A 22,089-nucleotide genomic window follows, 5' to 3' on the forward strand; every position below is an offset into this window, starting at 1 on the left:
ACGTGGCGGGCGATGGTCCGGCGTGAGATAGGCTTCGATCATTGATCTCACAATTTGCTGTTGGGTTATGTGGGTCGTCTCATCTCATCCCGTTATATTACTATAATCCCGTTCTTATTTGTGAAATTAATATTTCTGAATATAACATTAACATTCACACATTTTTTTTTTTTTTTTTTTTGAACTTTTAAATCATTAGTATAAATTTGCTTTTTAAAATTCAAAGGTGAAGAAAATTTTGTATAGACTTAAAGTTTCATGTTTCACCCAAAACCTTTTTTTCATCAGTTCAATAGAAAGTCCTCAACCAAAGTTCTAGGGGAAATTTACAACAACGGGAAAAAATCTAACCGATATCAGCTTCGTATAAGATGTTGCCGCTTCGTATAAGAAAGTGATCACATTGATGGTAGTGATGTTGATCGGAGTTTCCATTTCCATGACCATAGTTTGAAGTTAGTGCCATGCCAAGTATAATTCCCTCTGTTAGCTTTTCCATTACTACAGTTTTTTATTTTTTGTCTATGATTGCAAAACACATTTGCTTAACTAAGTGTTATATTAATGTTGTTAATTACTGTATTTTGTTTTCTGGCTTCGATTGTATGGCATTAGCTTATAAAAGTAATTTGCATGGTAAAGTTCATAAACGAAACTGATTTAAGTTGACTGCTAGAGAACATTAGAAACTGATATAATGTTCTCTAGCAGTTAAACTTTAACGTTAACACTATTCTCTTACTGGATAAATATTTTAGTAACTAATTAACCGACCAACCAATTAATTAACAAAATAATGTTCTTAGATCTAAATTAGGTAAGTTATATTTAGATATAGTACAACTTTAGGTAAGTTCATCAAAATTCGGATTGGTCTGCGGCTAAGGTTTGGGAGTTTAGGGCAAAGTTTGTTTTCAGCTAAATTTATTAATAAAATTTGGAAAATGCGCATTGAGTTTCTTCTTTTTTTCCCCCTTTAATTTGTGTTGTTGAAACGAAGGATAGAAGTAAAGCAAAAGTAAAGTGCGTGATCCTAAAAAGTGTCATTTTTTTCTCTCCTTGTTGTTAAATAAAAAAAAGTGTCATTTTTTTGTCCCACCTTACCTCTTGCCGATAATGTGTAAATAATCCATATATACATGAATTGAAGCTTATATTTAGATATTTGATCCAAATGGACATAGATAATCAGTTTGTGTATATTTTTTAAACGACCATATATATAATGTATGTCTTAATATTAAATTTGTACTTATTCCTGATAAAATGTTTGAGTTTGAGTAGTCTATTATTACAACGGAAATGAGTACAATTGGTAGTAGATTAAGTTTGACATGACAATTTTTATATTATTATGTATGGTTTTGGTGAGTTCATCTTGGCCACCTACCGTAAGTGGAAGTGTGGAACATAGAAAACTGTAGAACAACAGGACTTTAGTTTGTTTTATAAAAACGTAGCACTTGTTTGGTAAATAAATTAATAACCATATGCATAGTTTAAAGTTTTAAACTGGCAACAAAAACAAAGAAAAAATGGTAGATGATTAAACCCTAGCTTCGAACTAAGTTGTGAATTTTTTTGGTGTGAGAAAATTGTGATATAATGTTAGAAAACAAAACATTTAACTGAATATAACACGATACACTAAATTACGAAGTTACGAACGAAGTCCATGATATTTTAATAAAGATATCCGATAAATGAACCCAAAAAATGAAGACTTATGTTTTCGTCAATTTTGCAAATAAATGACCAATGTATGATCACAGTTTATAGTGTTATAACTTTAAATGTAATTCTGCATTATGGTTAAAAGAAAATGTCACAAAAATCGTTTCATATAGATCCTGCTGAAATTGCACGTTACCATTATGAAGTATAGTATATATATATATGTATATATATATATGTATATATATATACACTGATATTGTGTAGTTTATTATGCACACACAATGTTATATTTTAGAGACTGTATTCTAGAAGAAGGATTTCCAGATATATCTAAAGGAAACTTTTGTACCATGAAAAGGCCAAAAGGGCCACACTTGTTGAGTAGTCATGCCCAATGACAAATGTTTTTTTTCCTTTTTAAATACTAAACAAACATAGAGAGTTAGTAATTTTGTAATACAATGTATAAAATGGGCTAGACAACCAATTATACCATTCTACATACGCATGACAAAGGTGGCAGAAGTTTGGTAATTTCACCTATATATAAATATATTCTGAATACCCAACTAGTATATCTTAAACATACAGTACATTATTAATTAAGGACTAACTGAATAATTAATATGAATCTTGTTATTTCATCGGCTATAAATATGCATCAGATTTTTAAAACACTGGTCCAATCGTGTAAACAAGGATGAGTGGCCTGGTGTTTGGGGGATGTACGCATTTGACGTGGCATGAACCCATTTAATAAGAAAGAAAAGACAGAGACAGATCAGTTCTTCAAAGTTAGAAGTCTCTTAACACTAATCATTACAGAAAAGCCCTAGAAATTAAACCACGTGGAGAAGTTTGTTTCTCTTGTCAGTTTTTTGTCCGATGATAACAGAACTTGTTACATTTGAAAAGTTGGAAGCCACATTAAAGAAAAACATTCCCCATATCATGCTTCATATATATATATGAGCTTTAAATAGTTAGTTCATTGTGTAACTACACAATGATATTCGACAATACTTAATAAGGAGGCCTTGTTATGAGATTATACATTCTATTAATGTTTTGTTGAATATGGCTTTGTGAGAATCACTTAATATTTTGTCTATAGAATACTAGCTATATATTCTGTATATACGATGGAATACGGTAACGATAGTATATAGTTTACGCTCATGCTTATTAGAAAGCTCATTATCGTTAATTATAATACTTCAACAAAAACAAATTATTGCATGCTTTAATGTTATACTATATATATAGACTATAGTATATACCATGCACCAACTTCTAATTAATTCATGAATGACTGAACACGAAAACTATTACGTACACCATATTATATTACCGAATAGTAACTCAATACGTTCATCAAATAATTTGGATTATAATTTCATGCACCACCAACTTTCTCAAAGTAACACGTAAAGGTAGACCCAATGAAAAATTGATAAGTGAAAAGCTTTAAGAACAAAAAAAATCAAACTTGTTTTTCATTTTTATTTTATTTTTAAAATTTTTGGGGTCAAAATTCACACAACCTAAACCTTTATCAGAACCCTACCAATGAAATTTTTTCAACAAATCAAATTAACAGATTCGATTAGGCGTAATTAGAAAATTACACATCCTATTATGATAAGTTTTTGTTTAAGTTGACTCGTTGACTATTAAGTCAACTAACTATCTACCGCACAAAGAAAAACATATGCACACCAACCTTCATGATTTCACTGTTGGGCAGCTCAAGGCGTGATGACAAATAATTACGAATTCAACTATGATTCTTTTAATATTCATTTACAGGTACGATTTATTTATATTTAAAGGGAAATCTATATTAGAATAGAAATGGAGGATGATGATTGCATATTGGTTTGTATGTCTTCTTCGGATCAATGATATCAATGATGGCAGTAATTATAAGATAAAGAAATGAAAGATAAATTTAGGGTGATTGTGGAACCATTAGATTTAGTACATAAAGATGATAATGATATAGATATGTAGATTCATCGACTCTTTAAGAAAAAAAATGTTTCATTAGTGCATTTTATTCATTCTTTTTATTTTGTTAAAGTCCGTATGTACGATTCTAGTTATATATCTATATAGTTTTGTTAAAATGCTTCATATTAATTTGCAGGAAAGAAAAACATGTCTTGAATTCTTTATTTACGGGCCTGTTTATCCAAAGCTTAACAGTAGTTTTCAGCTTCTTCTCTATCAAATCCATTTCCTAGTTCCATTTTGCTAACGTAATAAATGTTTTCGTACCATTACATTTTGTAGAAAAACTAACTGAGACTTGACTGCGAGGTTGCTGTAGTCCCTAATGATTCGGATGCTGATCACTATAGATTTTACATGCAAATGGTAACAACAATATTTAACAAAGTCTTATTAAAAAGAAAACAACACATTAAAAAAAAAAGTTAACGACCTTATTGCTACGTACGTATTTACATATACTAAAACATTTCTTTTAGTTTGAAACCATCTTAACATAATAACTCGAAACACTTTTAAGACAAGCCTCAAAATCTCTTCAGGCACTATAGCCTAGGATTGATGGATGCAACATGTAGCGAGCTTCATTATAACCACCACATGCTGCAGCGGAAGCTTCCTCCATAAGCTCTTTCGGGACACCGTTGTTACAAACGTTTGCAAACGCTCGCATATGTTTCATCCCGTATTGCGTGAGTGATCCACAATGCGTCTCAAATACGCGTACCTAAGAAATTTCAATAACATTATATCAAACCCTTTTTACCATTAATATGAACAAAATTAAACAGAAATGAGTACAGTGATGAGATTTAAGAATTCGAAACTTCTAGGTACCGTTGATTTAAGACATTCCCAATCGTCGACCAAAGGCAAACCGGGTTCTCTGATTGAGTTAAGAACATTCATTGCCGGACCAAACAAAACCGTGCCAATCAATTCGACGCTTGCGTCTAAATGCTTCCTATGCCTCGTTGTTTCAGTTAGTTCCTTCAATGTGTCATCCTTCTTCCTTGAACCCTCTTCCGATGTCCGATACTAAAACCAAAGCCAATATGGTTTAAGTAAGCTAAATCTTTGAAGTCAAATAAAAAAACCAAAAATCATAACTTCGTAACCAAAACAGTTTAGCTCACTACCATGTGCCAAAGGAATAGAATGTCCGCGTCGCGTTGGTTAACGACTCCCACTTGTGACTTGACCAGTAATTCGTTTGGAGGGAGATTAACAGTGGCTGGATCAAACCCTTGGTATAGATAAAGCTTCTCCGACTTAATACTATCGTTACCGTATTCCATCACATGAGAGCCAGCTGAATAGGTATTGTAGTTTGACGTCCGCATCTTCACCTACACACCAGAATAAAAAGATCCAATATATATATTTCACATTCTCAAACCAAGCATCGTAAAATAAAATTTCATAGTACCGTTTGGTATTGTTGCTTTATGGTCTCTTTCTTTAAATTGTGATTCTCACTGGCAAATAGAACGACCACACAAAGTAAACCAATGCATATGCACATAAAAGAACCTAATAATAAGATAAATGTGTACCTGTCTTCCATCCAAGCGACACTATATAAATCCCCTAAGCAAGTGATATATTCAGATGGAGGTGACGGATTCATGCCAGGACAATATGTTCCGTAACTACTCTCTTGCGCATTTGAAGCCGTTGTTACATAAATATTCAAGTCCTTTGGCATTATTCCTTCGAATATACTCCCGCTTTCGCACGCTTCTACGTATATAACCTGCATGACAATATCACAGTTATACAAGTATACTAATAACAAAACAAATAAAACACTCAAGAAATTAAATTATTATACAAAATTTTACCATCTCTTTGTAAGTTCCGGAAGCATGCTTCTTCTTAAGCGTTTCAATAAAATCAGCTGCATATATGTGAGGCGTGTTTGGCATCCCTGACCAATTGAACAAATAAAAAAAAACAAAACCATTATAAGCAATCGATTACAAGCCTTATATGAAAGATGTTATCTAATCGGAAACAACACAATTAAGGTCACAAAGAGTTGATGAAATTACCAAGAACTCCGGGACCACCATGATCCGCATAATATACGAAAATGTGATCGTTGGGCTTGCTAGCAATGACCTTACCGCTTCCACCTTTAAGAGCCTTCTGGTCGCCTAGAAGTACAGCATAGAAATTCGCAGCCGTAACGTTACTACCGGTATAGTCCTGAAAAGAAGAAAAAAAAAAGATATTTCAAAAAGTATATAACTGAACAAACTATTAAAAACGGAGAACAAGTAGTGGTTATAATAAATCTAAAGAGCGATACCAATCAAAGGTCCACACATAAAGTTTGGTTTACCATAGCAAATGTCCCTAGTCTCGCTATCACTATAATTGTTGTGTAGTGCCCAAGTCACCATCTCTAACACGACAGATCCAATAATATATTTTAAATCAATTAACAACCTTAATTAAGCGCCCAAGACAAAGAAGAAAGTATAATTTAAATAAGATTCTAGAGAAAAAAATCTCGAATATACAAAAATATAAATATCTAAAACCTGATAAGACGCTAGTTGGACCGAAACATAGGTCACATCAAGACCATCGATATTAATTACGAGAAGATATTCCAAACCCAAATGAGTTATTGGTCGAATTAAGTTTAATAATTCATGCTAAATAAAACAATACATACCTTAGGGACTCCGGCGTAAACATCGTCGCCGTTGGGATGATTGATGAGAGTACCGGGACGAGGATTGAGTGGGTTGTTTGCGATGTCATCATACATCATAACTACTATATTCTCTTCTTTTAAACCTCCCTTTCTCAGTATTTGATATGCGTGACACACGTCAGCCTTTAACACAAAGCAACCAAAAACACTAGTTGTCAAAACAAAAAAGTAACAAAACACTTTTAATACATAGCTTAATCAATATAAATTTCAGAATTTTTTTCTTAAATGACAATAGATTGAGATATGGAGAAATTCACTATGTAGTCTCTAATCAATTCATAAAAAATATTATTATATAAAGAAAGTAATTAAATAAATATTTGCATGTCATAGGAATATTCTCAAGGCCAAAAATAATTGTCTAATTAAATAAAGAATAACAGAATCAATTTGTTAGGAACCAAAAACATGTGAGAAGATATGTTGTATGTGTACCTGGTGTCTGTAATTCCCATATCCAGAAGAACCTGCGACGAGAACCGCCCATCTTGTACCGATACCATCTTCGTCTTGTTCAGCCGGTTTAGCTTCCTCTGTCGGCATAAGAATCTTTGGCTCGAACCGACCGCGGGACTCGGCTCGAAACAGGAAAAGTAATAGAAGAAGAAGAAGAGCTGGTCTGAAATTGCAAGACTTAGCCATGGTCGGCACAGAGATTGAGAGAAAAGAGAGGCTTTTTGAGTTACTAGAGAGAACAACTATAAAAAGCAAAGACTGGTGTTATGGAGCTAATGGTGTACTAATAATAAATCAATAATATAAAAACTGAATAAAATTTAATATCTGTTTTGTCAACAAAGTTTGAGCTATCTAATAGAAACACTTAAGACCACATGATTATACAGTATACTAACACATAATTAAAGTTAGTACTATATGCTTTTTAAGTCGGAAAGAGCTTATTCGTTACAAATATAATTTTATAAGCTCCTAGACAAAGAACTAAAGCCATAAATATCTTAAACCCACGATATTTTAGATATTTTTTTCTCTAATAGTATTATTTTTTATGCTAATAAGAAAAATTCAAAATATAAACTTAAATGATTGTGATGTCGGCGGTTGAATATTTTGGAATATTACATCTCATCTAGAAAAAAAAAAAAAAACAAATTTAATGGTCAGCTTGCGACACAACAGAGAACATGCAAAATCTAATCGAGACACGTGTACACTGGCGGGCTTCACAAACGAATTAATATCACCGTTACGACAACAATGGAAATAATTAAATTAAAACTAAACCCGGTTCAATTACAAAAGTACATTATTAACCGTAACTGAACCGGTTTTTTGTATCTCGCTTTCGTCATCGTCGTCTCTATCCCTCATGGAGGAGATGGTTCCCAAAAAAGGGTTTATGCTAGGGTTTTAGCCATTTCCATAGACAGAGCTTACGAACTAAAACGAGCTCAAATCAAATCAAATGCAGAGATCGATCACGATCTCAATTGCATCGAAAGCTAAGAAATTTCTCAATCTGTGTCTTCTGGAAAAAGGTAACCTTGTAGTAACTAGCTGTTTCTGGGTAAGAGCTTTGACTACTAAGAGGTCTTCGAGTAAAACTAGGGATCGTAATGTGAATTTATACGACGCTATTGATTCGTTCTGTAACATGATTCAGTCTCGTCCTCTTCCTTCGATTGTTGAATTCAGTAAACTGTTGAGTCGAATTGCCAAATCGAGGAACTACGATCTTGTGATATCTCTGTTTCGACATATGGAGATTTGTGGAATCGGGCATGATCTTTATACTTACAACATTGTGATTAATTCTTTGTGTCGATGCTCTCGGTTTGTTATTGCTCTATCTGTTGTTGGGAAGATGATGAAGTGTGGTTACGAGCCCGATGTTGTCACGGTTAGTTCTTTGATTAATGGGTTTTTTCAAGGGAATAGAGTTTTTGATGCTGTTTCTTTGGTTAGTAATATGGAGGAGATGGGGTGTAAACCTGATGTTGTAATCTACAATACCATCATTGATGGGTTTTGTAAAGTTAGATTGGTGAATGATGCGTTGGAGCTGTTTGAGAGAATGGAGAGAGATGGGGTTAGAGCGGATGCTGTTACGTACAACTCTCTTGTGACCGGTCTTTGTAGTTCTGGTAGATGGAGCGATGCTTCTCGCCTGTTGGGTGATATGGTAACGAGGGATGTTGTTCCTAATATAATCACTTTCACTGCGTTGATCGATGCGTTTGTGAAAGATGGGAACTTTTTGGAGGCGGAGAAGTTGTATGAGGAGATGAGAAGAAGGTCTATAGATCCTGATGTGTTCACTTACAATTCGATGATCAATGGGCTTTGTATGCACGGTCGGGTAGATGAGGCCAAAGAAATGCTTGATTTGATGGTGACAAAGGGTTGTTTCCCTGATGTACTGACTTACAATACTCTCATAAACGGATTCTGCAAGTCTGAGAGGGTAGATGAAGGAACTAAACTCTTCCGCGAGATGTCTCAAAGAGGATTAGTTGGCGACACTGTCACTTACAACACTATTATCCAGGGATGTTTTCAAGCGGGTAAATCAGAAGTCGCTCAAGAAATTTTCAGAAGGATGGATCCTCGTCCCAATATTAGGACCTACAGTATTTTGTTATACGGGCTTTGTTGTAACTGGAAGGTAGAGAAAGCATTGGTGCTATTCGAAAGTATGCAAAAGAGTGAAATGGAACTTGATATTACCACATATAATATCGTTATTCACGGGATGTGCAAGATTGGTAATGTGGAAGATGCTTGGGACTTGTTTTGTAGCCTTGCCTTAAAAGGACTCGAGCCTGATGTTGTGTCATACACTACGATGATCTCAGGCTTTTGTAGGATACGGCAATGGGATACAGCAGATATGTTGTATAGGAAAATGCAAGAAGATGGACTTGTTCCACTATAACACATGAAACTGTATATTATTTGTAAGTAGGAGATAAGTTCTTTTATTTGTAACGATCACATTGTAAATTTGTATTATTACAAGGAAAAATACAGACAAACAGGAAATTTAATGTAATGTCTTTGAAACCGAGAAAAAAAAAGAGAGAAGTTTTCAGAACATTCCTCTCCATGAATACCACTTGAGTTTAAACTGAAACAATAGCGGAGGAACACCAAGGACTCCTCTTTGTATCCTCGGATCAAACACATCGAACTGTACTTTACTCAACGAATCCAGAAGAACTTGTACAGGCACAGAATGAAGCAGAACGGGTTTAGCTTCATTGGGAACCTTTCCCGCCAGTTCACGGGCTTTCAGGAGATGTGCATTGGCAACAGATGCAATATCAAACACGACATTGCATAGTCCTTCTCTTGAATCGTTATCCAGAAGGATTTCTAATCGTCCACCTTGTTTCACGAGCAACCCGTGCTTCTCAGCGAGTTTCGCAGGGATGTAACTTTGGTGACGGTTTCTGGTACAGTGGTAAGGTAATGATTTCAGTAGCAAGACAAGACCACTGGCTTTACCAATGTGTGAAGCTGCATGATCCGCTGTTGTCGAACTAATTCCACCAGCTTGGAGGGTGTTGTACAAAAGTGTGGATACCGTGTCTTCTGCGTATTTCTCTAGCTCCTCGATGCTCTCTGGTATATCGTCTACTTCTCTTTGCGCATCTCGGATTCTAGCTTCAACCGAGCGTTTTAGCCAAGGTTTACTGATGTTATGCTCTGATATTGCCCAAGACAGAGCTTGTGCAGCTGGATGGTTGATGGGCTTTTTGGTGTAGAGTTTGTCAATTGCATCTTGCCACCAAAGTAAACGCATCAAGCCAATTTTGGGATCAGATGCAACATCCATGGCTCTTGCAGTTTCTACATTAAATGCCCGGAGAGCAAATGCAGCTTTACGCATCTCAGTTGGGAGTTCAAGGAGACAAAGGTAGTGATGATAGTCATAGTTTCGTACTTGCTGCACACAATAGGACAATGCCGAACGCAAACTACTCGAGCCTCCTCCACTCATCAGGTTTACTCAAAGTGTGTTTGTTTATCTTCTCCTACAACCCTATAAACCACAAAAACAAATCAGTTCATGCGAGTCTGACAATGTTACAGAAATTTTTATACATAAGAAAAAGTCATTTAGGAATTAACACAAACACTTGGTGGACAAAGCTCTGGCATTGGTATTTAACAAACAAAATCAGAACTTTTCAACAATGCTTAACACAAAATCAAAAACCCAAGAACCAAACATGAATGAATAACAAGTGAGATCACAAAAATTCACCAGAAACTTTCCAATGAGTAATGTGAAATCGCTGGAAAGCACAATTGTCGTCCAATAATAACGAAATGAGAACAAAACCTTACCCAAACTTGAGTAATCCTGTTTCTTCAGTCCAAATCAGAAGATATTATTACGGAACCAAATCTATCATCTAAAAATCGATCTTTTGAGTTCGACCCGATCTCTGAACAAATTGTGCCGGAGAAGAAGCGTTGGGTCAATGTAGACAAATACGACGTCGTTTACAAAGATCGGTTTATGAACTAACCGGTTTAATTATAATGCACTGTTTAATTATAACCGTGTTTAGGATAATACTAACCCTCACCAAACACTCAATATATACACATACCCAAACATCTCCCTTGAAATCAAGAAGACTGCAAAAAAAGATTCAACAATGGCGGACGAAGCAAAAGCTAAAGGAAACGCAGCTTACGCCTCCGGTGACTTCGATTCCGCCGTGAATCACTTCGCCGAAGCCATCAATCTAGCACCAACCAATCACATTCTCTTCTCGAACCGTTCCGCTGCTCACGCGTCGCTTAGTCACTACTACGAAGCTCTCTCAGACGCGAAGAAGACTGTTGAACTTAAACCAGATTGGGGAAAAGGTTACAGCCGTCTCGGTGCTGCTCACTTAGGGCTAAACCAGTTCGATGAAGCCGTGGAGGCGTACTCGAAGGGGCTTGAGATCGATCCGAGTAACCAAGGTTTGAAATCGGGTTTAGAAGATGCGTCTAGGTCACGGAAGAAACGGAAACCTGAGCCAGAGTTTGGAGAAGAGAAGGAGAAGAAGCAGAAGAAAGCTCAGAGTCAAGAAGATGTAGGGCAAGTTAATGTAAGTGGTAGTGATGAGAATGTGGTAAAGAGTAAGACTTGTTTCGTGTGTGATGGGGAAGACGATTGGGTGTTGGTATGTTATAGAGAGGAATGTTCCATAGCTGTTCATCAAAGCTGTGCATCTGATGAACCTGATTTCGATGAATTCGGCAACTTTTATTGTCCTTATTGTTGGTATAAGCGTGTGGTTTCCAAGTATGTTGACCTAAAAAACAAGCTTATGGTGAAGTGAATGTACATAGAGAGACTTTAAGAGAGGAGTAGATTTGGGTTTCGAGGAGGGGATGTTAGAAACTGAAGATAATGTTGTGGAGGGTTAATAATATTCGAGTCACGGGATGTGCAAGATTGGTAATATGGAAGATGCTTGGGACTTGTTTTATAGCCTTGTCTTCATAGGACTCGAGCCTGATGTTGTTTCATACACTAGGATGATGATTTCAGGATTTTGTAGGAAACGCCAATGGCGTGAAGCAGATGACTTGTATAGGAAATATGCAAGATGATGAGCTTGTTCCTCTATAACAGACGAAACTGTATTATTTGTATTAGTGTAATAAATTCTTTTATTTGTAACGGTCACATCTCCATTCGTAAATTTGTATTATAACTCGGAAGCTCTTAGGGGTTAACCACTCGAGTTTGTTGAACTATTCTGTCTGAGGGTTTCTTTGTGTGAAGCTGCGTGATCCGCTTTGTAGAACTATTCTGCCTGCTTGGAGGGTGTTGTACAAAAGCGTGGATATTGTGCCTATTATGTATTTTCTCTAGCTCCTCGATGCTCTATGGGATATCGTCTGCTTCTCTTTGTGCATCTCGGATTCTAGCTTCAACCGAGCGCTTTAGCCAAGGTTTACTGATGTTATGCTCTGCTGGATGGTTTATAGTTTTGTTGGTGTAGAGTGTGTCAATTGCTTCTTGCCACCAAAGTAACCGCATCATGCCAATCTTGGGAATAGATGCAACATTGTTTAACACAATATCGAAAACCCAAGAATCAAACACTGAGATCACTAATATTCGTAGAAACTTTCCAATGAGTAATGTGAAATTGCTGGAAACCACAAATGTCGTCCAATAATAACGAAATAAGAACAAAACCTTACCCAAACTTGTGAGGTTCTCAAGTCCAAAACCTTACCCAAACTTATGAGGTTCTCAAGTCCAAAACCTTACCCAAACTTATGAGGTTCTCAAGTCCAAATATTACGGAACTAAAATCTAGCAAACCATTGTGCCGGAGAAGAAGAGTCGAGTTATATTGACTTATTGTAGACTAAAACGACGTCGTTTACACATATACTACGTCGGTTTATTATGATGCACACTTTATGAAGAAACGTGACGAGGATAACATTAACCCTAACCAAACACTCTATATCGAAACAATCGTACCGGAGCGGAGAAATAGCGTTGAGTCAATGCAGCCAATTCGACGTCGTCTTATTATATATGAATAAACGTGATAAGGATAAATATTAACCCTAACCAAACACACTAGATATCGATCAAAGATATATATACGCATACCCAAACATCTCCCTTGAAACCAAAACCCCCATTCATTAACCCTTCTTTCAAAGGTATCTTCCAGAAGAAACCAGAAGACTCTCTCAGATTCAACCATGGCCGACGAAGCAAAAGCTAAAGGAAACGCGGCTTTCTCCTCCGGTGACTTCGATTCCGCCGTGAATCACTTCACCGAAGCCATCAACCTAACACCAACCAACCACGTCCTCTTCTCGAACCGTTCCGCTGCTCACGCGTCGCTTCATCACTACGACGAAGCTCTCTCAGACGCGAAGAAGACTGTTGAACTCAAACCAGATTGGGGTAAAGGTTACAGCCGTCTCGGTGCTGCTCACTTAGGTCTAAACCAGTTCGATGAAGCCGTGGAGGCCTACTCGAAGGGGCTCGAGATTGATCCAAGTAACGAAGGTTTGAAATCGGGTTTAGCTGATGCGAAAGCTTCCGCGTCTAGGTCACGCGCCTCCTCCGCGCCGAATCCGTTTGGTGATGCTTTTCAGGGACCGGAGATGTGGTCGAAATTGACGGCGGATCCATCGACGAGAGGGTTTTTGAAACAGCCTGATTTTGTTAACATGATGCAGGAGATTCAGAGAAACCCTAGCAATCTCAATCTTTATTTGAAAGATCAGAGAGTTATGCAAGCTCTTGGGGTTTTGTTGAATGTTCAAATCAGGTCGCAGCAGGCTGGAGATGAGATGGAGATTGGGGAGGAAGAGATGGCTGTGCCTTCTAGGAAGGAGCCTGAGGTAGAGAAGAAGCGGAAACCTGAGCCGGTGCCTGAACCTGAGCCAGAGTTTGGAGAAGAGAAGGAGAAGAAGGAGAAGAAGCAAAAAGCTCAGAAGGAGAAGGAGTTGGGGAATGCTGCGTATAAGAAGAAAGACTTTGAAACTGCAATCCAGCATTACTCCACTGCCATGGAGATTGATGATGAAGATATCTCTTATATCACTAATCGTGCTGCTGTTCATCTGGAGATGGGAAAGGTATAGTTTTCAAATCTCTATATATATATATATGTAGTTCTCTCTTTTTTTATATTAGTCTAGAGTGATTTGCTTGGCATGAGGTTATGGGTCTAAGTGTGTATTGTGTGTGTTTAATTCAGTTTGATGAGTGCATCAAGGATTGTGATAAGGCTGTTGAAAGGGGTAGAGAGCTTAGGTCAGATTACAAGATGGTAGCTAAAGCTTTGACTAGGAAAGGAACTGCTTTGGGGAAGATGGCTAAAGTCTCAAAAGACTATGAACCTGTTATTGAGACTTACCAGAAAGCTCTTACTGAGCATCGTAATCCAGAGACGTTGAAGAGACTGAATGAGGCAGAAAGAGCAAAGAAAGAGTTGGAGCAGCAAGAGTATTATGATCCTAGTATCGGTGATGAAGAGCGTGAGAAAGGTATTTGCTTTGCCATTGTATCTTGTTTATGTGAGGAAAGAAACTCTGAAAACTTGGTAAAGGATGCTGAGCTAACATTCTGCCGTGTTTGTGATACAGGTAATGAGTTTTTCAAGGAGCAAAAGTATCCTGAAGCTGTAAGACATTACACTGAAGCGATCAAGAGGAACCCAAAAGACCCGAGAGTAAGGCCTATTCATTGTCATATGTGCTTCAATGTTATGCGCATTAAGAATTCCATAATTGACTGTTTTAATAACTTGTTTACCTCTTTGTGCTTAACATAGGCATATAGCAACCGGGCTGCATGTTACACCAAACTGACGGCAATGCCGGAAGGATTGAAGGATGCAGAAAAATGTATCGAGCTCGATCCGACATTCTCAAAGGGATACAGCAGAAAAGGTGCAGTCCAATTCTTCATGAAGGAGTATGAAAACGCAATGGAAGCTTACCAGCAGGGTCTCAAACACGATCCTAACAATCAAGAACTTCTCGATGGTGTTAGAAGGTATTGTATATATGTGTAGTCAAAAAGGATTATTCACTATATCTAGTTATGTCAATATATGCCTATGTAACATGTTCTAAAACTCTCTATTCTGCAGATGTGTACAACAGATCAACAAAGCAAACCGTGGTGACCTTACCCCCGAGGAGTTGAAAGAAAGACAGGTCAGATTCTGTTACTGTCTCGAAACTTTTTCGTTTTTCGGTTATGAGAAAACCCTGTAATGTTAGGTTAAAATTTTGGGATTTTGCTTTCTTTTTTCTTATTATCACAGGCTAAGGGAATGCAAGACCCAGAAATCCAGAACATTCTCACAGATCCTGTAATGAGACAGGTAAAGAAACAAACTTCTCTAGATTATGTTACAGTTCACAAATCTCTCTAGTTTTAAGATCAAACTTGTGGGAGCAATCCTGAAAACCAATATTGAGCTATCTCTATGTTGTTACGTCTCACCAATATCCAACACTTGTTGTTTGAACAGGTACTGTCTGATCTCCAGGAGAATCCAGCAGCAGCACAAAAACACATGCAGAACCCGATGATCATGAACAAAATCCAAAAGCTGATCAGCTCAGGAATCGTCCAGATGAAATAAACCCAGAAGTGAAGACATTATTGATTTCGATTTCCGCTGATTTGTTACTCTTTTACAACTTCAAACACTAAGATCAAATTCTTCGTCATTTTCAGACTTTTTTGATATATCATTTTTCTCATATCCATGTGTTTTAAGGCAATAAAAACCTTGTCTTCACAAATTTGATTAGCATAGATATGACTGCTGTATGAAATCAAACAAAATCACAATAAGCTTTTAGTGTAGGATAAACAAAAATTCTGATTAAGCAGCAACTTCTTGATCCTTGTTCGAAAGCTGGTTCTGAATATGCTGAGGAACAACATCGAATTTAGCCAATTGCATTGTGTAAGACGCCCGACCTTTTGTCATGCCTCTCAACGTACTCACATACTGAAACATCTCTGCTAATGGAACCAGAGAGTCCACCACCTACAACAACGAAACGACAACAACAATGTCAATATCAGATTCATCAAACAAGTTTGGATTTGTATTTATCATCCGATCTTAGAAATCGTTTTTTTTCATACCTTGAGACCACCGGGTTTGTCTCCAAAGCTGTTGATTTGACCTCTTCTTGAGTTAAGATCACCAATGACATCTCCAAGATGTTCGTCTGGTGTAACAACTTCAACTCTCATGATAGGTTCCAGCATTCTTGGACCTGCTTTCTTCATCCCTTCACGGAAAGCTCCTCTTGCAGCAAGCTGGAAAGCTAGCACGCTTGAGTCAACATCATGGTAAGATCCGTCAACTAGACAAGCACGGACGTCAACAACCGGGAAACCAGCAAGCACACCAGAGCCCATACACTCTTCAAGTCCTTTCATGACACCAGGAATATACTCTCTTGGCACAGCTCCTCCTTTGATCTCACTCTTGAATTCGTATCCTGATCCTGCTGCCAGTGGCTCAAACCGGACTGTAATATCAGCAAACTGACCTTGTCCACCTGATTGCTTCTTGTGTGTGTATTTCACTTCAGATATTTTGGAGATACTCTCACGGTAGTTGACTTGTGGTGCACCAACGTTAGCCTCAACCTGAAAGATGAAAAGGAATTAGACGCTTGGAGACGTGAAGAAGAGAATAGATTTTCAGTTACGTTTTACCTTGAACTCTCTTTTAAGTCTGTCAACGATGATCTCGAGATGAAGCTCTCCCATTCCTTCAATGACGGTTTGGTTCATCTCTTCATCACGGGAAAAATGGAAAGACGGGTCTTCTTGAGCGAGCTTGATCAATCCCGTTGCCATTTTATCAATGTCAGCTTTTGTTTTCGGCTCAATCGCTACCTTGATGACGGGATCAGGGAAGTCCATACGTTCAAGAACAACAGGGTTTTCTGGATCACTCAGGGTTTCCCCAGTGATTGTATCTTTGAGACCCGCAAGAGCAACAATATCACCAGTTAAAGCCACTTTAACATCTTCTCTGCTGTTTGCATGCATTTCCAAGAGTCTTCCGATTCTCTCCTTCTTTCCTTTGTTAGCATTCAGCACGTAAGAACCAGCTGAGAGTTTCCCTGAGTAAACCCTCACAAATGTAAGAGAACCCACAAAAGGATCACTCATGATCTTGAATGCTAAACCAGCGAATGGCTCGTCATCATCTGGTTTTCTTATGATGGTAATCTCCGGGTTCTCAGGATCTGTTCCATTCATCGGTGGCACTTCAACCGGCGAAGGCAAATAATCAATCACAGCATCAAGTAACGGCTGTACTCCTTTGTTCTTAAAGGCTGAACCACACAGAACAGGCACAAACTTGCCAGTGATGGTTCCTTTTCTAACCAATCTCTTCACTGTGGCCTCGTCAGGCTCAACTCCTTCTAAATAGTTCTCCATGACCTCATCATCCAAATCAACAATCAATTCCATCATCGCCGCCCGATACTCTTGAGCAAAATCCTCAAGATCAGCTGGAATATCCTCGTAGTTGAATTTGGCACCAAGCTCTTCTCCTGACCAAACTATAGCTTTCATCCTCACAAGATCAACAACACCTTTAAAGACATCTTCAGCACCAATAGGTATCTGAAGCACCAACGGCTTAGCACCCAGATTAGTCACAATCATATCCCTCGTCCTGAAAAAGTTAGCTCCAAGACGGTCCATTTTGTTGACAAAGCAAATCCTAGGCACACCGTATTTATCAGCTTGTCTCCACACAGTCTCGGACTGAGGCTCGACACCAGCAACACTATCGAACAAGCATATAGCTCCATCGAGAACTCTAAGAGCACGTTCGACTTCAAGAGTGAAATCAACGTGACCCGGTGTATCAATAATGTTGATCCTGTGTTTGTTCCAAAACGTTGTGGTTGCAGCTGAAGTAATGGTGATTCCTCTTTCTTGCTCTTGTTCCATCCAGTCCATAGTAGCTGTCCCTTCATGCACTTCACCGATTTTGTAGTTTCTTCCTGTGTAGTAAAGAATCCTCTCTGTAGTTGTGGTCTTCCCAGCGTCTATGTGAGCCATAATACCAATGTTTCTGTAATCTTTAAGCGGCACAGCGCGCTTCGTCTCTGCTATATAACACACACGATGAAGCCAAATCAGCATAAAGTTCAAAGATTTAGCAATATCAGAACTTAACTAGTAGGAAACACTTCTCAGAGGCAATTCAACAAACACTTAGAAGGCATGTAAAAATTTCAAACTTTCAAGTCAAGAATCGAATTCAGTAGGAAAAAAGATGGAAGCTTTTGTAAAAGAGTTATGTGACACAAACCTTCGGCTGCAGCAAAGACTGAGAATTGTTTTTTCCTTTGTGAAAGCTTGGAAGAACCAAGCCCAATACGAGAAGTGCTCAGAAACAGAGGAATTGAAGAAGAAATCGAAGAAGATGATGCTTTAGGAGGAAGACCCAGAAACGTAGCACGATGAGACAGAGGAAGAAGAACAGGCCGTCTCTGTGACCCATTAAGATTACAAACCAACGAACCGGAACTAGAACTCGAAATCCTCAGAGCATCCGCCGCCATTTTTGTTTATCAAAATCGCTCCTTTCTTCTTCTTCTTCTTCCTCTTCCTCTTGGTCACTCTTTGGCTAAACGTATCACTTGGTAACCTCTCTCGTCTGGCTTGGGGATAACGAAGCCTTTTGGGCTTGGCGTGGTTTGTTTCTGAACCGTTGGTTTAAAAAAATAAAAATTATATGGTCTATAAATTTTCTGATGGTTTTATTTTATTGGTCCAAATGGATAAGGAGAGAGACACGTCACCGTCTAAATTGTTTTGGCAAAACAAGTTGATTCGAACCGGAACCACAAAAAAGCATGGGGGGTGTTCACGGCAGTTTCAGTCCAATTTGATTCCTTTAAAACCACAAACTAGTACTACTAGTAGTAGACTAGTAAGCAAACTTAACAAGAGGTTGAAGGAAGAACACATAACTTGAATTGATTGGCGATATACAACAAACATATAAATGGATCAATATGCTTGTTGGTAGGTGTTTAATAAGTGACACAAATAATAATAACTTGAGTAGGAGAAAAGCTGGCTAGTCTAGGACATTCTCAAATGTAGCTCGTACGTGTTTCATTTATGATTTTTCCTCCTAACCAAAATTACTCTTTCACTACCAGTCTTATAGTTGAGTACAAAACAAACAGTGAAAACAAAAACAAAGGTTATGAATCATATGTAATATGTGACAGAACAGAATTAACAAAGGTACAATACAAGTATATAACTAGGTTTTGCTTAACAAGACAGATCATGATTAATCTCTATTCGAATTGAGTAAATTATACTAACGAATCTTACTAATACGATATTTTCTTGCCGTAATTTGAGCCCAACAAAGGGGTTGAACACTTGAACTTGTCCACCACCGTCAAAATAATACAAAATCTTCACATACAATTTTTTTATACACAGAAATTAAAAAATCACAATACCTAAAGTACACATACAATCATAAGCTTTTTTTTTTTTTTTTTGTAATGAAAGTATAAAACAATTTTTTATTTTTGTATATGAAAATTTGACTATGATAAGTTTTCTTGCGTGGAGGCGTACATATTAATGAGAGCGAGTGCGTTGCTGGTCAGCCGAGCAACCTTAACAACATGTTGCCGAACCAAATCTTTCACGACCGTTTTGATTCTCCTGAAACCATCCATACATGTATCATCATCCGTGAGAGCAGCACTAACCCATGTCTGAACATCTGACATAACCATCTCAAACTTCCGACTATCTTTATGGTTGATCGAGTCCAACTCTCTTATCGAATCTTGAAGTGAAATCACCGAGTCGCCAATCTCTTCCACACAGTCAGCAACAGCAACTGCTTCCAAACCTGTTAGACCACCTCCATGAGAAACGTTTTTGATGAATTTAGAGGTGGACTTGGCTGAGGTGAGGGTGAGATTAAGGGCGATGATGGCGAGGTTTTGAGGGTTGGAAATGATTTTTGAGGCGTAAGGAGATAGAGAGATGTAGCAAAGGGTTTTGTAGAGTGTGTGGTTGCATGAAGTTTTTATGTAATCTAAGTTGGTTTGATTTAAATGTCTTGATAAAGATGATGATGGTGGTGATGATGATGATGGTGATGATGGTTGTGGTGATGCTGGTGATAATGATGGTGATGGTAATGATGATGGCGATAATAGTGGTGATCGTGATGATGGTGATGATGATGGTAATGATGATGATGGTGATGGTGATGGTGATGGTGATAATGATGATGATGATGATGATGATGATGTGATGAAGAGAAGAATGGCTATGGAGAGAAGAAGGATTTGGGGTTGAGATAAGAGTTTCATCTTTATTTTGTACTTTCTTTTTTCGGATCGTCGATTCCCTTTTTTAAAGAGAAATGGCTAAAGTGAACTAATTATGTTCATGTGCGTGTTTATGTATATATATAGAACATGTGATATAAAAAGAAACTTGTGAAAAGAAAATTAGTTGAGTCTATTAATATCTAATAACTTATTTGATTGGAGCTGAGGTTTTTTGGTGGGAAGGCTTACCAATTATCTGGCTCAAATAGTTTAACGTATTATGGATTTGTCACATATACTATCAAATATCTTATTTTATTCATAAACGACGAAAAAAAGAGTTCGATTTTTCTTATCTTAAAAACCAAAGAGTATGGATTCCCATATTCCCAAAGTATGGAAGAAAACTGTAATTGATTATAAATAATCTATAAATTAATAAATTTTATTTACATGTACATAAATGGTTGTTAAATATATTTTTTTCACACATAGATTTTAATATTTGTGTCATATGTTTTATGAATACTTCCGTGAAATAATTAAATTAGTGAATTATTTAATTTAAAATTCTACTAGGAACTTTATAGTCCATCCATACTCATTAGTTTTCCTATATTTGCTTCTTTACAATTAAGAAAAGACATATTGAGATATTGCTTCTTTACAATACTCATTAGTTATCTTATATTGCTTCTTTATTAGCTGTAATAGTTAGCTATTTGATTTTCATATAGGTTTTGTAAAAGAAGCTTGACATTGTAGAATTTTGTTTTCCTAAACCTGTATTTGTATGAATTAATTAGTCCAACTATACAGTTTCGTCCAGCGATATAATTCCCAGTTTATTGAAGCTCATATATATCACCAGTAAATCAAAGCTTTGAAATTAAATAAATGAGTGACCACCGTAGTTATTCGCTTCTAATGATCATATAATGAATACTCTAGATTCTTATAATTTATTCGGAAACGTTTTAGACCTAATTTTTATAAATGTGGAACTTTTTTTTTGTTTTGTTTTTTGAAGAGCAATCTTGAGATTACAAACCGAAATTAATTTAGACTATAGAGTTATTAGTTCATAAGTGATTTCTCAGTGTTGATACGTTTTTAATATTTATTTCTCTAATGGAATTGGATTTATTTTATTGTACAAATAGCGTCAATAATGCATGTATTTTTCATCATATTTTTTCCGCTTATAAAATTATGAAGAGACTAGGCTTCGCAAAAAATTATGTAAAACATCTATACATATTTAATGGTTTTCCAGTTACATTTTGTTTTTACATTGTACTACGGTTTCAAAAACGTAATATCATGATCATTTTCACATATACGTACGTACGTAGTGTTGACAACTTGACGTGTTGTATTAGAATTTTGATTTTTAGACCGATATTCTTTAGCATAAGCAAATGAAGCCATTGCTCTCATTCATAACAATTTTTGCTAGCCCATGCTTCTTATAGCAATTATTTTACCTACTAGACTTGTTTGTCTCAAAGAAGTAAAGATATTATGTGACCACTCTTTCTTTTTTTGATAGACGCTATTCAAAGATAGTGATCATTTGAATGCCTATCTCATATTTTTGCCATTTGCCTTTACTACATGCCCTTGTCTGCATGCTTTGAACTAGCTACGTCACTTGCAAATATGTTCCAAACCAAAAAAAAACAAGATATTCGATCCGAGATGAATAAATAAATAAAACCATTATCTCGATAAAAAATTAACGTGTTAGAGTCCTATATCAGAAATGCGAAAGAGTTAGATTAGTATACAAAACACATAGCCACTTTTGACTCATAGTCAAACTGGTTTTTAGT

The 22,089-nt window shown here is 36.8% G+C and overlaps 6 protein-coding genes across 8 annotated transcripts; 2 read left to right on the forward strand and 4 right to left on the reverse strand.

Moving 5' to 3' along the window:
* Positions 1-4,054: 4,054 nt before the first annotated feature.
* On the reverse strand, positions 4,055-7,509 carry LOC104703881 (vacuolar-processing enzyme beta-isozyme). Of its 2 annotated transcripts, none has more exons than XM_010419969.3 (9): positions 6,857-7,509; positions 6,377-6,541; positions 5,745-5,901; positions 5,535-5,620; positions 5,247-5,446; positions 5,120-5,168; positions 4,830-5,039; positions 4,528-4,728; positions 4,055-4,417 (listed from the first exon to the last, which is right to left on the reverse strand). In XM_010419969.3, the coding sequence occupies exons 1-9, from the start codon at positions 7,061-7,063 to the stop codon at positions 4,229-4,231; spliced, it is 1,464 nt and encodes a 487-aa protein (XP_010418271.1). In that variant the 5' UTR covers positions 7,064-7,509; the 3' UTR covers positions 4,055-4,228. The 2 variants fall into 2 exon arrangements, with proteins under 2 accessions (XP_010418271.1, XP_087316226.1); XM_087460100.1 differs by having other exon boundaries at positions 4,055-4,413; positions 4,524-4,728; positions 6,857-7,435.
* A 338-nt stretch (positions 7,510-7,847) lies between these two features.
* On the forward strand, positions 7,848-9,434 carry LOC104705189 (uncharacterized). The gene has a single exon (XM_010421163.3). It carries the CDS (start codon positions 7,848-7,850, stop codon positions 9,315-9,317), a length of 1,470 nt encoding a protein of 489 aa, XP_010419465.1. The 3' UTR covers positions 9,318-9,434.
* Positions 9,337-10,917, reverse strand: LOC104703882 (uncharacterized). The gene is made up of 2 exons (XM_010419970.3): positions 10,736-10,917; positions 9,337-10,427 (listed from the first exon to the last, which is right to left on the reverse strand). The coding sequence occupies exon 2, from the start codon at positions 10,383-10,385 to the stop codon at positions 9,471-9,473; it is 915 nt and encodes a 304-aa protein (XP_010418272.1). The 5' UTR covers positions 10,386-10,427; positions 10,736-10,917; the 3' UTR covers positions 9,337-9,470.
* Positions 10,918-12,995: 2,078 nt separating this feature from the next.
* Positions 12,996-15,691, forward strand: LOC104703884 (hsp70-Hsp90 organizing protein 2). The gene is made up of 7 exons (XM_010419971.3): positions 12,996-14,008; positions 14,131-14,419; positions 14,519-14,604; positions 14,707-14,930; positions 15,028-15,094; positions 15,205-15,264; positions 15,415-15,691. Exons 1-7 carry the CDS (start codon positions 13,121-13,123, stop codon positions 15,526-15,528), a joined length of 1,728 nt encoding a protein of 575 aa, XP_010418273.1. The 5' UTR covers positions 12,996-13,120; the 3' UTR covers positions 15,529-15,691.
* On the reverse strand, positions 15,597-18,840 carry LOC104705190 (elongation factor G, chloroplastic). Of its 2 annotated transcripts, none has more exons than XM_087457630.1 (4): positions 18,247-18,840; positions 16,626-18,043; positions 16,044-16,556; positions 15,597-15,942 (listed from the first exon to the last, which is right to left on the reverse strand). In XM_087457630.1, exons 1-4 carry the CDS (start codon positions 18,497-18,499, stop codon positions 15,775-15,777), a joined length of 2,352 nt encoding a protein of 783 aa, XP_087313756.1. In that variant the 5' UTR covers positions 18,500-18,840; the 3' UTR covers positions 15,597-15,774. The 2 variants fall into 2 exon arrangements, with proteins under 2 accessions (XP_087313756.1, XP_087313757.1); XM_087457631.1 differs by having other exon boundaries at positions 16,626-18,040; positions 18,247-18,785.
* A 470-nt stretch (positions 18,841-19,310) lies between these two features.
* LOC104703885 (pectinesterase inhibitor 10) lies at positions 19,311-20,404 on the reverse strand. The gene has a single exon (XM_010419972.3). The coding sequence runs from the start codon at positions 20,291-20,293 to the stop codon at positions 19,511-19,513; it is 783 nt and encodes a 260-aa protein (XP_010418274.1). The 5' UTR covers positions 20,294-20,404; the 3' UTR covers positions 19,311-19,510.
* Between the last annotated feature and the right edge of the window lie 1,685 nt (positions 20,405-22,089).

This window comes from Camelina sativa, chromosome 7 (assembly GCF_030686135.1).
Source record: "Camelina sativa cultivar CO46 ecotype springtype chromosome 7, ASM3068613v1".
Classification (NCBI taxonomy): Eukaryota; Viridiplantae; Streptophyta; class Magnoliopsida; order Brassicales; family Brassicaceae; genus Camelina; species Camelina sativa.

Coding starts and splice junctions, on each gene's coding strand:
- LOC104703885 (XM_010419972.3), bottom strand. CDS start 20,293: ATGAAACTCTTATCTCAACCCCAAATCCTTCTTCTCTCCATAGCCATT.
- LOC104703884 (XM_010419971.3), top strand. CDS start 13,121: ATGGCCGACGAAGCAAAAGCTAAAGGAAACGCGGCTTTCTCCTCCGGT. Junction 14,009..14,130: donor TTCATCTGGAGATGGGAAAG/GTATAGTTTTCA, acceptor TGTTTAATTCAG/TTTGATGAGTGCATCAAGGA. Junction 14,420..14,518: donor TGATGAAGAGCGTGAGAAAG/GTATTTGCTTTG, acceptor TTTGTGATACAG/GTAATGAGTTTTTCAAGGAG.
- LOC104705189 (XM_010421163.3), top strand. CDS start 7,848: ATGCAGAGATCGATCACGATCTCAATTGCATCGAAAGCTAAGAAATTT.
- LOC104705190 (XM_087457630.1), bottom strand. CDS start 18,499: ATGGCGGCGGATGCTCTGAGGATTTCGAGTTCTAGTTCCGGTTCGTTG. Junction 18,044..18,246: donor AGTCTTTGCTGCAGCCGAAG/GTTTGTGTCACA, acceptor TGTGTTATATAG/CAGAGACGAAGCGCGCTGTG. Junction 15,943..16,043: donor ACAAACCCGGTGGTCTCAAG/GTATGAAAAAAA, acceptor TCGTTGTTGTAG/GTGGTGGACTCTCTGGTTCC.
- LOC104703881 (XM_010419969.3), bottom strand. CDS start 7,063: ATGGCTAAGTCTTGCAATTTCAGACCAGCTCTTCTTCTTCTTCTATTA. Junction 5,902..6,376: donor TTTACGCCGGAGTCCCTAAG/GTATGTATTGTT, acceptor TCTTCTTTTCAG/GACTATACCGGTAGTAACGT. Junction 5,447..5,534: donor CCGGAACTTACAAAGAGATG/GTAAAATTTTGT, acceptor ATTGTCATGCAG/GTTATATACGTAGAAGCGTG.
- LOC104703882 (XM_010419970.3), bottom strand. CDS start 10,385: ATGAGTGGAGGAGGCTCGAGTAGTTTGCGTTCGGCATTGTCCTATTGT.